This window comes from Zosterops lateralis (genome assembly GCF_965231275.1).
Source record: "Zosterops lateralis genome assembly, chromosome: 25".
Taxonomy (NCBI): Eukaryota; Metazoa; Chordata; class Aves; order Passeriformes; family Zosteropidae; genus Zosterops; species Zosterops lateralis.
The window spans coordinates 1,752,537-1,765,716 of NC_139785.1; the positions used below are offsets into that span (position 1 = coordinate 1,752,537).

General features: G+C 55.5%; 2 protein-coding genes across 3 annotated transcripts in view; both read right to left on the reverse strand.

Annotated features, from left to right (window-relative positions):
* Positions 1-3,436, reverse strand: part of DIXDC1 (DIX domain containing 1) — a 30,469-nt gene extending 27,033 nt beyond the window's left edge. Inside the window, exon 1 of one of the 2 annotated variants that reach the window (XM_083878031.1) lies at positions 3,387-3,436. In XM_083878031.1, coding sequence (XP_083734157.1) covers positions 3,387-3,431 — 45 coding nt within the window. In that variant the 5' untranslated portion in view covers positions 3,432-3,436. Of the gene's footprint in view, positions 1-18; positions 1,398-3,386 lie in introns of those variants that run through there. The other variant, XM_083878030.1, reaches the window with a different exon arrangement.
* Positions 3,437-4,501: 1,065 nt separating this feature from the next.
* LOC310918953 (uncharacterized protein C11orf52) lies at positions 4,502-12,613 on the reverse strand. The gene is given in 5 exon segments (XM_083878003.1): positions 4,502-6,221; positions 7,017-7,063; positions 7,745-7,785; positions 12,168-12,237; positions 12,240-12,613. Coding segments are annotated over 5 exon segments (489 nt in total). The 5' UTR covers positions 12,334-12,613; the 3' UTR covers positions 4,502-5,984.
* Positions 12,614-13,180: the final 567 nt, after the last annotated feature.

Consider the following 13,180-nt stretch of genomic DNA (forward strand, 5'->3'; position numbering starts at 1 on the left):
CGGGGGAGGCGGTTTTACCTCGGTGAAACCCTCCTGAAGGAAATCCAGCACATTGCCCCTGGCCAGGCAGGCGAGCATGGTCCCGGGCGGCGGGCGGGGCTCAGGGGCTGCTGTCCCCGCTGTCCCCGCTGTCCCCGCTGTCCCCGCTGTCCCTGCTGGCCCCCGGCAGCACAAAGGGCGGCGGCTCCCGGGGAAGGGCGCTCATGGTCCCATCTGCGGCCCGGGCAGAGCTGAGCTGAGCCGGCTTTGGGCTCGGGGCTTTGGGCATGCTCCATGCTCGGCCCGGGGGAGGAGGGAGCGGGGATGGCACTCGGTTGTCACGGCAACGCCGCGGCTTGACCAGATGCAGGCGCGGGGAGAAAAAAAAACCCCAGACATCTGAAACTCATTTCCAGCCACAAAAAAAAAAAAAAAAAAAAAAAAAAAAAAAAAAAAAAAAAAAAAAAAAAAAAAAAAAATAATAATAATAAAAATTATATATATATTATATATATATATATATATGTATATGTGTATGTATGTCCCGCCCCAAAGCCGCTGTGTAAATGTAAATGGGATTTTGGGATTTTTCAAACTCGCCGTGCACACGGAGCTGTGCTGGGTGTGGGGTACAGAGGAGGAGGAGGAGATGCCCGAGAGAAGGGAGAAGGTCGCTCTGCAGGCACAGGAAGCTGCGGGCCAGGCCACGGCGCCTGCGAGGTTTGCAGGTTTGAACATTGAGTTTTTCGAGTGGGAGGGAAAAATACATCAAACAAAACAAAACAAACAAACAAAAACATCAGAAAAACCCCCCAAAACAAACAAAAAACCCACCCAAAAACCAAACCAACCAAACAAAAAACTCACCAAAAAAACCCAAGCAAAACAAAACCAAAAAAAAAAACAAAAACAAAAACAAACAAACAAAACTCCAAAAAACAAAATAAACAAGAAAAAAAAAAAAACCCACCAAAAAAAAAAAAGGCAAAAAAACCCACTCAACAACACCCCCCCAAAAAAACCCAAAAACAAACCAAAAAAACCCAACCAAAACCACACCAAACACATACACATACACACAAAACCACACACACAAAAAAACCCAAAACAAAAAAAAAAAAAAACAAAAAAAAAAAACAAAAAAAAACAAAAAAAAAAAAAAAAAAAAACAAAAAAAAAAAAACCCCACCAAACCCGAGAGCAAAAGTTCAAAGCATTAACCACAGCCCCCAGCTCGTTCTCCCATCAATGACATGAATGATCTCCCCCATCACAGAAATGAGTCTCGGATATCCCCGGTGCTCCCCAGGCCGGTGTCACCTTACAGGAACCGCCCGGGAGGGGGGGAAAAATAAAAGGGAAAATAAAACCCGAGTGGGTGAAAGCCCCTCCACTGCCAGCACCGACCCCCAAAATACCTCACCAGGCCTTTCTAAGTGTGACACACATTTAAAACCAAGCATTTTTTCCCCCCTATCTAAGTATTGAAGCATCCCGAGGAAAAATCAATGGTATAATTTATAATTTCACCATTTTAGCTAAAACACTGAGAGAGAGGAGCAACAGGTCACTCCCCTCTGTAGGCAACCCAAAAGGAGGAGGTTTTAAATCATTCGTGTTCACTCTCCCTGCTTTTCATCATTCCCTGGGAGTGGAGATTTTTGATGTTTTCATCCATTCTAATGCCACATCTGTTAAGCAAAACAAGAGATTACAGCCAGGCTTTGCTCAAAGCCTTGTAAGCTGGAGCTGCTCCCCTGATCCCGTTGACTTTTGAGCTTTAAAATGCCATTAAATAAATATTTAACCCATTTTTTTTATTTTTTAAATGCAATTGAGTAGCTTATGCCGGTGCAATTCCAATAAAATTTTGTGGGAAGACCAAGTGGTTCCCCCGTGAGACAAAAAAGTGACCTAATTTTGGGGGAAAAACCAACAAAACACACTCTGAGCTTCCACTGTGGAGTTTAAAATGCCCTTATTGACTAATAATCTATTACATGTGTTTATATTTATTGCATTATGTATATTTACCACCTGATTTTTTACATTTTAGAGGATTTGTAATAAAACGGGAAGGATGCTGAGATTTTTGGGTCAGACAAGAAGAGCTGGGAGTGAAGTCTGGGATCATCCAGGGGCTCCCTTTCATCCTTGACTAATAATTTATCACAGGTATTTATATTTATAATGTTATATATATTTACCCCCTGATTTTTACATTTTAGAGGATTTGTAATAGAAGAAGGAAGGATACTGAGATTTTTGGGTCAGACAAGAAGAGCTGGGACTGAAGTTTGGGATCCAGGGGGTCCCTTTCATCCCATTTCCCTCTGGCAGAGCCCCCTCCTGTCCCCAGCAAAGGCAGAATGTTCCAAATGTTCTCCTTTCCCTGCCAGGCTCAGGTACAGTCCTGCTCAGGGATTTTTTCATCAAAGATTTGCTTCTGCAGGAGGTTTCTTATCTCTGCCTGAATTGGATGTGCTGAGCCACCTTCTGTCCATTTGGGGACACAAACCAGGCTGGGGTGGGTGATGGGGCCGAAAATAACTTTTAAAATTTGAGTTCCACTTTGTGTTTCAGTCTGACATTTCTGTCACCCCCATTTTTCAGTCTTCTGATGTTTTTGTATTTCTGTACTGGAGTTTTCATGCATTGTAACATAAACAAAGAGTGATGTTTGTAATTAATACATTCTTTTCCAGGGGGAAGGACAAATTGATGGACTTTTGGTTTCACCAGTGAGGTCAGAGGTGTCAACCTCATCCCTCAATCGCTGCTCAAAGTCCAAATTCTATTTAAACTCTGAACTTAAAAATAAACTTTTTTCTTTCTCGTCTCACAACCCGAAGGAGTGAGTGTGATCCTTCAGTGTCCATCTGGTGACACATTCCCAGCTGCTCGTGGCAGGAGTTGTGTTTTCCTGACAGTTTTACCCCAAAGGTGCCTTTTAAAGCTACTTTTGCCAGAAGCCTCATCACTAACAGGGGTGATGCTCCAGAACTGACCCCGAATTTCTCAAAGGCTTCATCTCCCCGGTGATTCCAAACCCACCGGGGCCAGGCTATCCCGAGGCTGTCCCAGCCCAGCTCCGGGTCAGTGACCTCCCTGCCCAGCCCGGGGTGGTGACACTTCTGTTGGTGGCATTGCCACCTCCTGGCCGCTTCCAGCATGGCCCCGACCCTTGTCCTTGCACCCTCCTGGTCACTAAAATTGGGCTTGGGGGATAAAAACCACAAGAGTTCCTGGTGTAGGAGTTCACCCGCGGGGTTTGTGGGGCCGTGGCTGCAGCAATAACCCAAAGAGCTCCTTGAAGCCACTGCTGCCCTCGTGCCACCCGTCCCAAAGTCCCCGCGGGGCACCCAGAAGGGACAGAAAGGACACAGGAAAGGCTGCTGGGCACTCACAGAGGGTGCAGGAGGCCGCGGGGGGTGACAGGGCACCGTGCCCATCAGGGTCCCCATCCTGGGTCACCTCAGAGCCAGGGGAGGGTCCAGCAGCCCCAAACCTGGGGGGAAAACAAATCCATCGAGGACCTGAGCCAATGGAAATGGGATGGGGTGGGATCCATGGGATGGGATGGATGGGATGGGATGGGATGGGATGGGATGGGATGGGATGAGTGGGATGGGATGGGATGGGATGGGATGGGATGGGATGGGATGGGATGGATGGGATGGGATGGATGGGATGGGATGGATGGGATGGGATGGATGGGATGGGATCCATGGGATGGGATGGATGGGATGGGATGGGATGGATGGGATGGGATGGATGGGATGGGATGGGATGGATGGGATGAGTGGGATGGGATGGGATGGGATGGGATGGGATGGGATGGGATGGGATGGGATGAGTGGGATGGGATGGGGTTGGGTGGGATGGCATCCATGAGATGGGATGGGATTGGATCCATGGGATGGATGGGATTGTGTTGGGTGGGACAGTGTCTGGAGCACGGGGATACCCAGGAGCAGGGCTGGGATGGGCTGTGGGATGGGAATGTGGGGAACAGGCACAGGAATGGGAGCAGGGCAGTGCTGGGGGGGGGGGGGGGGAGTGCTGGGGGTGGGGTGCCACGGGAGAAATGGGGACACACAGCGGGGGGGTGGGATGGGATCGGGCAGATAGAGGTGGGATGGGGTGGGATGGTGAAATGAGGTGGAATGGGGTGAGAAGAATGGGGCGAGGTGGGATGGGGTGAGATGGGACAGGGAGAGGTGGGATGGAAAGGGATGGGATGGGATGGGGCGAGGTGGGATGCGATGGGAGTACGGGACCCGCACCTCCGGCCATACCTGCTCCCGGTGCGCGTCCCCGGTTGCCGTGGGAACGGGGGCGGGATGGCGCTGGCTCCGCCCCGGGACCGGGGGCCGGGATGGGGATGGGGATGGGGACTGGGATCGGAGCCAGCTCGGGAAGCCTTTGCCCAGCCCAGCCCCGCATCGCCGCCCGAGAGCGGGACCCTGCGTGTCCCCCCAGCCCCGCAGAGCCTCGCCCAGAGCGCGGATTTATCGCTTAAAAGTAAATATTGCATCTTTAATGGCACGTCAACACTCGCTCGGCACGCGTGGCCACCGCGGGGAGTGCAGGAGCTTTTAACATTCAGTGCAAACCCGAGTCCTGCAGGAAAATCCCTGTGGCAGAACACGCGGCTTCCACAATTCCCCGTGGAAAACCTCGGGAAAAATCACCGGGACGGGAGCACGGAATTGTCTCTGGGATGAGCTGCCTCTCCAGAACAGCCCCCAGGGCGGTGTGGGAACGGGAGATAAAGAACCATTCCAGGGGCACGCAGGAGAACACGCAGAACACCTGGAGGATTGGTCCTCAAACACTTCCACCTCGGCAAGCACAGCCCGGAGCAGCTTCATTTGTCACCACGAGCAGGAACTCCTCGGTGCTTTCCACACCCAGCTGAGTTATAAAATGCAGAGTTCTGTGTGTTTATAAAAGGCACCACAATGTGCCCTGCAGGCCACGGCTGAGGAGCAGGAGGTGCCAGGCCTGAGTTTGGTGCCTGGGTTTGGTGCTTGGGGAGCCCTGGTGCCCTGCCAGGGCTGCCCAGAGGCAGAAGCCCTTTGGGCCACTGCTACACTGAATTATTGATGCTGTTAGAAATCCAGACACGGGTTCTCAGAGGTGGAGCTGATAACCCCACGTGTGTGTGCTCTGTGTCACCGGGGTTTATAACCAGAACAAAACGAGGAAAACGTGGAGGCAAAGTCCAAAGTCCTCTCTGGAGCTGCCCAGATTCATTCCCAGTATCCCAGGCAGCTGCAGGACTCTGAGAACTGCCCTAAATACAGGAAGTGATTTGTAGCTAAATTGCCAAATTTCCCTTGTTTGACTTCCAGTCAGAGCCGGAGCTCAGCCCTCACTTGTTTGCAGAGAGGAGTGAGGATGCACCTCTGAGCAGCCCAGCAGTGACAGGAATTGCTCTGTGCCCCTCCTAACCCTGCATTTCTGGCTGCCAGGTGCTGTGCTTGGTGTAGAACACTGATTTTAGGGGAAGGGGACACACACAGGGCCTGGCAGCTGCTGGAAGGAGACACACCCTGCTGAAGGTCTCCTCTGCTCTCAGCACCACCCACGAGTCACTCTGCGCACTCAGAGCTTTAACACTGGCATGAAACCCTGCACCAAAACCTCCCTTTAGTCCTGGATTGCTGGATTCCTGAATCCCTGAATTCCCAAAGCCAGCGCTGGGCTGGGGCTGTGCCACATCAGGGACTGGAGTGCAGGATTCCCTCCCTGCAGCCCTGAGCCTTCACCAGCCTCACAGGGCTGGCAGGAGACAAGCTGCCACCTCCAGGGGCAGCTCCTCAGAGGGGAGGAGGTGTTTTTTGCCAGCAGAATCAGATGGGGAAACATCCTCAGTGAGAATGTCTGAGGTGGGAGCCGCAGCCTCCCCAAACCCTCAGAGGGTCCGTGAGCTTCCCCTGCACCAACAGCTGAGAACTCCTTTTCCTGCTGGAGGAGGAGGACGAGGCCAGCCCGGCCTCTTAGACCAAGGTCCCGTTTTTGCTGTCATACTTCAGCCTGGCCCTGGGGAAGTTGAGGGTGGCATACTCGGTGGCGTTCTGCAGCTGCAGGCTCTTCACCTCGGCCGCCGAGCGCTCGCGCGCCTTGGAGAACACCTGGATGTCGGCGTAGTGGATGTTCTCCTCCTGCTGCACCCCCTTGGGCTGCCTCACCGTGGCATACACAGGGACATCTGGGACGTCTTCGTATGTGGGGACCTTTGGGGAGATGAAAAAAAAGCTCTGGGAACTCAGGTCCCTGTGCTGCTCCTCAGTGCCCCCAGCAGCAGCTGCCCGCTGGCACTGCAGGATTCAGGGAGCTCGGGGTGTTCAGCCTGGAGAAAAGGAGCCTGGAGAAAAGGAGACTCAGGGCTGACCTGATCACTCTCTACAACTCCCTGAGAGGTGGTTGTAAAGTTGTGGTCAGCTGGGGCTGGTCTCTTTTTACAGGCAGAATGAGAGGACACAGCCTCAAGCTGCACCAAGGGAAACACAGATTGGATATCAGGGAAAAGCTTTTTACAGAGAGGGTGATAAAGTACTGGGATGGTCTGCCCAGGGTAGAGTCACCATCCCTGGATGTGTTTAAGGACAGACTGGATGTGGCACTCGGTGCCAGGGTTTAGTTGAGGTGTCAGGGCTGGGTTGGACTTGATGACCTTGAAGGTCTCTTCCAACCTGGTGATTCTGTGATCCTGTGACTCAGTGATTCTGGGATTGTGGGATTCTGGGAATCTGTCATTCTAGGTTTTGGGATTCTGGGATTCTGTCATTCTGGGGAATTGATTCTGGGATTCTGTGATTGATTCTGGGATTCTGGGATTCTCCCACTGCACTTCAGGAGCAAAAAAAAAACCATGTGGAAAAAAAAGCCATGGACACTTCAGAGGCTGCACAGCATGAGAGGATTCATGGCTGTCAATTTTGTCCTGTGTCCACTCAGCCCATGGAGCTCAGGGCAGCTCTGTCTCCTCAACACACACTTAGGAAAAATCCCTCTGGCAAGATATTTACCTTCCTGCCAGGCTGCTGCTGTTGAGTCTCATGCCTCACATTAGCTCCTGCAACAGAAACAACAGGAGGTCAGCTTAGAACAGTTTGTTTTGGGCAAATAAAAACTGGGATGCAGCAATGCTGTGTTGGCCCGTGGGCTCTCCCCACTGGGCACAAATCAGATTTCCACCTCATCTGGCTCCCTCAGGCCTGATGCCTGCAAGAAGAAAGCCTGAGCTTGTTTCTTTGGGGAAAAATAAGGTTTCCCAGGCTGCCAGCAGGCTGTGGACAGCAGAGCTCTTGGCAGGACCCACAGACTCAGCACAGAGAGCTCCTTGTCAGCCCTCGGAGGAGTCAGAGCCACTTTTAACTTTGTTATCCCCTCTGCTGCCTGGCAAACATGTTTTGCCCAGCACAGTCCAAAGGGCACAGGACACGGTCTGAGGAATGCCCTTTATTGTGGGCAGTGCTGTCAGAGCCTGCAGCTCCTGCAGGAGGGGGATGCAGCCCCTGCTCGGCTGGAGAGCACTTGGGAGTGTTCTCAGGTGGGACTTGGTCATTTTAAAGGCACTGCTGAGGTCCCCTCCCTCCCCTTGCCAAACCCCGTGGCACAGCCCACTCCTTGCTTTAAAACTTAAAGAAATACTGCCTCAAAGGTCTCTTAAGTACAAAAAGAGTGTGGGAGACTGAGGCACTGGTGTCACCTCCCTCTGTCACTCCACCTCCAAAGCAATGCCCCACATCCTCACCTTGCTTCTCTTTCTTCCTTTTGAAAGGCGAAGGGCACTTCCTGCAATCAGAGAGATTTCACATCAGCCCTGAAAACCCCAAACCTCTGCCCTCCCAAAACCCCATCACAAACCACCCCTGGGCCATCACAGAGCGGGACAGGCCCAGGGAGAGCCAGCAAAGAGCCACACCCGAGCCTGAGTGACTCCTGCAGGGGAAATGTCCAAAGGGAAGGTGTGGGGATGAGTTTCCTCCTCCTGGGACACTCCCAGCTCACCCCACAGCCTCCCCCAGCTCTCCCTGCCCGCCCTCCTGTCCCAGCAGCATCCCCAGCAATGAGAACTGTAGCCCTGGTTCCGTGCCTGAGATGTTTTGGTTTTCTGAAATTCTTTTCCCAGGGAATTTTCTGTAAACAGGAGAAATGGTTTTGTAACTGTAACTTTGTTATTCATTCCTTTCCCCAGGAGGGACTTCTCCTTGCTGTCCCTCTGCTCTGACCAATGGGAGTGAAGAGGTTTGTCTTTGTGTCACCAATCCAATTGGTCTGTGTGAAATGGGATAAAAGGGAGACACAGCCCAGAAATAAAGGAGTCATTTTCAGCCTCCTGAAGTTCAGAGTCTGTGTCGTTGTGGTGTAAAACAGTGTCAGAGAACTCCTCTGCCTGGAGCTTTGCAGCTCCATTTCCACAGCTCAGCTCCAGGCACAGGGTCCCAGCTGGCACCAGCCCCTTGTTCTGGGCTCAGCTGCTGTGCCAGCCCCACTCCTGAGCCTTGTCCCCCCTGCCCAGGGAGCAGCTGGGGCTGAAGGCTTCAGACACTTCTCTTCTCACTTGGCCACTCAGAGCAGAACCAACCCAAACCAGCTTCGCCCTCGCTGTGGGCCAAGCCAAACCCTCCCCTCAGCTCTACCTGTGTGACCAGAGAGAGACAAGATCTGCTCCAGGAGAGGACAGGAGCCAAACCCATCCCAGCTGGAACAACAGAGCCTGGAGCTGAGCTCCTGCAGGCTGGGCCTGGCACAGGGGACTGTGTCCCCCCCGGGGACAGGTGCACAGAGGAAATGTCACACTCAGGGGGCTGGGGAGGAGAGGAGAGGAGAGGAGAGGAGAGGAGAGGAGAGGAGAGGAGAGGAGAGGAGAGGAGAGGAGAGGAGAGGAGAGGAGAGGAGAGGAGAGGAGAGGAGAGGAGAGGAGAGGAGAGGAGAGGAGAGGAGAGGAGAGGAGAGGAGAGGAGAGGAGAGGAGAGGAGAGGAGAGGAGAGGAGAGGAGAGAATGCTGTGTGTGCCAGGCAGGAGCAGAGCAGTGCCCCGGGCAGGGCTGTGCCCAGCTCTCCCAGGCAGCTCACAGCCCGTGCAGCCGTGCCCTGGACTCCAGTGGGAAAACAAAATTCCCCAGGAATGCAGCACAGGGCTCAGGAATGGCCAGTAATGATTAACCAGGCCTGGCTTAAAGGCAGCTCTGGGCAAGGCAGGCTGGCCAAGGCTCCACAGGGGCACCTCCAGCCCTCCACAGGCAAAATCTGGGGGGTTCTCCCCGGGAATTTGGGGGTTAACTCACAGCACCCCTTGGTGGGGCTCTCACAGCCTCCTCCTCCCCTCTGCAGTGTCTCCTCTTTGCCCAGATTTGTGTGCCAGGGCACTTCCCTCCCTCCCAGTACTCAGGCACGGAGGATTTCACCAAACCAGCACCTTTAGAGGCATTTCCCTTGCTCCCAGTACTCAGGCACGGAGGATTTCACTAAACCAGCGGATTTAGAGGCACTTCCCTTGTCCCCAGCGCTCAGGCCTGGAGGATTTCACCAAAGCAGCACCTCCAGAGGCAGAAGCAGCGGGGTCCCTCCCCTGTGTGCTGGCAGACCCAGCAGGGCTGGCATTCCCTCTGTTCAGGGACATTGCAGGCTCTGTGTGGGCTGTGCTATTCCTGTCTGCAGGGTGATCACAGCCAGGCACCTCCCCGGGAATGGGGACACCGGTGACAGGGAAATGGGAGCAGGGAAACCTCTCCCCTGCTCCCCAAAGCAGGTCAGACGTGTTGGAACTCCTGGGCTGAGAAATTCTCCAGGGCAGCACCCACAGCCCTGCTGCCACACTGCTGCCTCCTGTGTCCCCGAGACAAGGCCACCCTGGTTCCTGCCCCACACTCCTGATTCCTGCCCCACACAATCCTCATTCCTGCCCCACACAGTCCTGATTCCTACCCCACAGTCCTGATTCCCGCCCCACACAATCCTGGTTCCTGCCCCACATAATCCTGATTCCTGCCCCACACTCCTGATTCCTGCCCCACACAATCCTCATTCCTGCCCCACACAGTCCTGATTCCTACCCCACAGTCCTGATTCCTGCCCCACACAGTCTTGATTGATTCCTGCCCCACATAATCCTGATTCCTGCCCCACACAGTCCTGATTGATTCCTGCCGCACACAGTCCTGATCTCTGCCCTACACAGTCCTGGTTCCTGCCCCACACACTCCTCATTCCTGCCCCACACACTCCTGGGCCCAGGTTTGGGCAGCTTTCCCTGTTTTTGCACACTTTGGTGCCACTTCAGTGGGGAGAGCCTGGGGCCTGCCCCGACCCGGGGACACAATTCCCTCATCAATAACTCCCCAGACAGAATAAATCTGCTGTGACAGCTTTTCTTTAGAGACCTCAGAGTGTGCCCCAGGCAGCCTTGATGGAGCCCTGGCCTGCTGTGCCCCGGGTGCCTCATTTACCCTCTGCCACGGGGGAGAGGACATTAAAAATGGGAGTTTGGGTGGGTGACCAGCCCTCCACCTTCATCTCCTGTTCCTAAATCGCAAACTCCTCAGGGCTCAGAAGAACCCCGGTGTCCCCAGCCCTGAGCTCTCCTCCACTAGGTGATGCTGTGCCCTCTTGGAATCATTAAAAACCGGATTAATTTCTCCCCCTTTCAACAAACTGCAGCGTCGGAAGCAGAACGTCCTCAGAGCTCCACCTGATGATGTTCACGGCTCTTCCCCTCGCAGAGAGGAAAATATTCCAGCCCAGAGGTGAAAATATTCCAGCCTGGCAGCGGGGGAGGCCTTTCCCTGCGAGCAGGAGGGGCAGGGCCAGGAGGGATCACAGTGACACTGTCCCCACAGGGGAAGGAGCCGCAGCATCCCAACAACGCGCCCGGGATTTCCCCGCGGTCAATCAACCCCCGCAGGCACAGGGGACAGGGGCTGGCACGGCTGGGGGCAGGACGGGGGGCTCAGCCAGCACAGGGGCGGCTGGGACCCCTCAAAGGGACACAGGGACCCCCCAAAGGGACACAGAACCCCTCTAAGGGACACAGGGACCCCCCAAAGGGACACAGGGACCCCCCAAAGGGACACAGAACCCCTCTAAGGGACACAGGGACCTCTCAAAGGGACACAGGGAGCCCTCAAAGAGACCCAGGGACCCCCCAAAGGGACACAGGGATCCCTCAAAGGGACACAGGGACCCCCCAAAGGGACACAGAACCCCTCTAAGGGACACAGGGACCCCCCAAAGGGACACAGGGACCTCTCAAAGGGACACAGGGACCCCTCTAAGGGACACAGGGACCTCTCAAAGGGACACAGGGAGCCCTCAAAGAGACCCAGGGACCCCCCAAAGGGACACGGGGACTCCTCAAAGGGACCCAAGACCCCTCAAAGTGATTCAGGGACTCCTTAAAGGGATTCAGAGACCCCTCAAAGGGACCAAGGAACCCCTTAAAGGGACCCAGGGACCCCTCAAAGGGACACAGAGCCCCCTTAAAGGGACACAGGGACCCTCAAAAGGGACACAGGGACTCCTTAAAGGGACACAGGTATCCTTTAAAGGGACACAGAGATCCCTCAAAGAGACCCAGGGACCCCTCAAAGGGATTCAGGGACTCCTCAAAGAGACAACAGGGATCCCCCAAAGGGACACAGGGATCCCTCAAAGGGACACAAAGACTCCTCAAAGGGACACAGGGACCCCCCCCCCCCAAAGGGACACAGGGACACCTCAAAGGGACACAAGGACTCCCCCCAAAGGGACCCAGGGATCTCTCAAAGGGACCCAGAACCCCTCAAAGGGACACAGGGACTCCTCAAAGGGACACAGGACCCCCCAAAGAAACAACAGGGACTCCTCAAAAGGAGCCAGGGAGCCCTTAAAGGGACCCAGGGACTCCTCAAACAGACACAGACAGGGACCCCTCAAAGTGCCACTGTGGTGTGTGCCGGGCCGGGCAGCGCTGACACGAGAACAGCGATTTCCAGCAGCTCCTTCCCACTGCGGGCGGCTGCGCCTCCCGAACTGTCGGGCCGGGATGTGACAAACCCCCGACTGTCCCGGTCCTGTCGCGCTCCAGACAGCTGTCCCCGCGCTCCCGTGTCCCTGCCCGGCCAGGTGCAGCGCCCGGAGCCCCGGCCGGCCCGGCACAGGGCTCACACCCCCAGCCCCGCGGGGCCCCGCACTCACCAGGGCCGCCCGCAGCCGCACAGGTTCCCCATGGGAGCCGCTGCCCCGCGGAGCCCGAGCGCCCCGTGCCCGGCCCGGCTCCCGTTTCCTGGTTCCTGCTCGGCCCCTGCCCGCTCGGGGAGTGTCTGACAGTGTCGGGTTTCCCAGCGCCGGCCCCGTCTGCCATCTACCGGGGCTGGTCCCGCTCCCTGCCCGGGAGCCCAGGGCGAGGTCCCGCCGCCTCCCGGGGCGCTGAACTGCTCTGTCCCTCCGCTGTCCCCTGTCCCCGCGGGCCGGGATGCAGGAGGGGACGGTGGGGACAAAGGGAGAAGCCCCAGGGTGGGAGCTCGGGGCTGCTCCTGCTGCCCATCCTCATCCTTCCAAGGGAGAAACCCCAGGGTGGGAGCTCAGTGCTGTGTCTGCTCCTGTTCCCACCCTCGCACCTCCAGGAGAACCTGTGGCATCACCTGCCCTGGCACGTGTGGCATCACCTGGTAATAAATGTGTGGCACGTGTGGCTCACCTGCTGTGGCACGTGTGGCTCACCTGGGGGTGCACAGATCTCTCGGAGTTCCCTCCCCAGCTGAGCTCTCCTGCTGCCCCAGGGGACAGGGGACATCCACTCTCCTCCTAAAGCTGCCTGGATAAAAGGTTCAGTGGCAGGGTCCCAGCAGAGCCCTCCCAGCCTTGGGGAGCCGCAGGGCTCAGCCCGGGCGGGTCAGAGGGGACATTTCACCTCCCTGCCCCTGCTGAGAGCCCTGCACAGTGCCCAGCCGGCAGGAGCAGAGCCCTGGCCATTCCTGGACAGAAGGGTCAGGAAATTCCTGGGAGCTGGTCTCAGGCAGGTCTAAGAGAACAGATCCTGCTGAAAGATGATTTTATTGTCATCCTTGAGCAGTAACTCTGCCCCACAGCCCTGACCCGGCACTCAGCCCCAGTTCTGTGCAGGTCTGACCCTCCAGGGCTGTCCAGCATTAATTCCCCTTTCTGGGGGCAAAATTAACCTTTCTAGGGGCATTAATTCACCTTTCTGG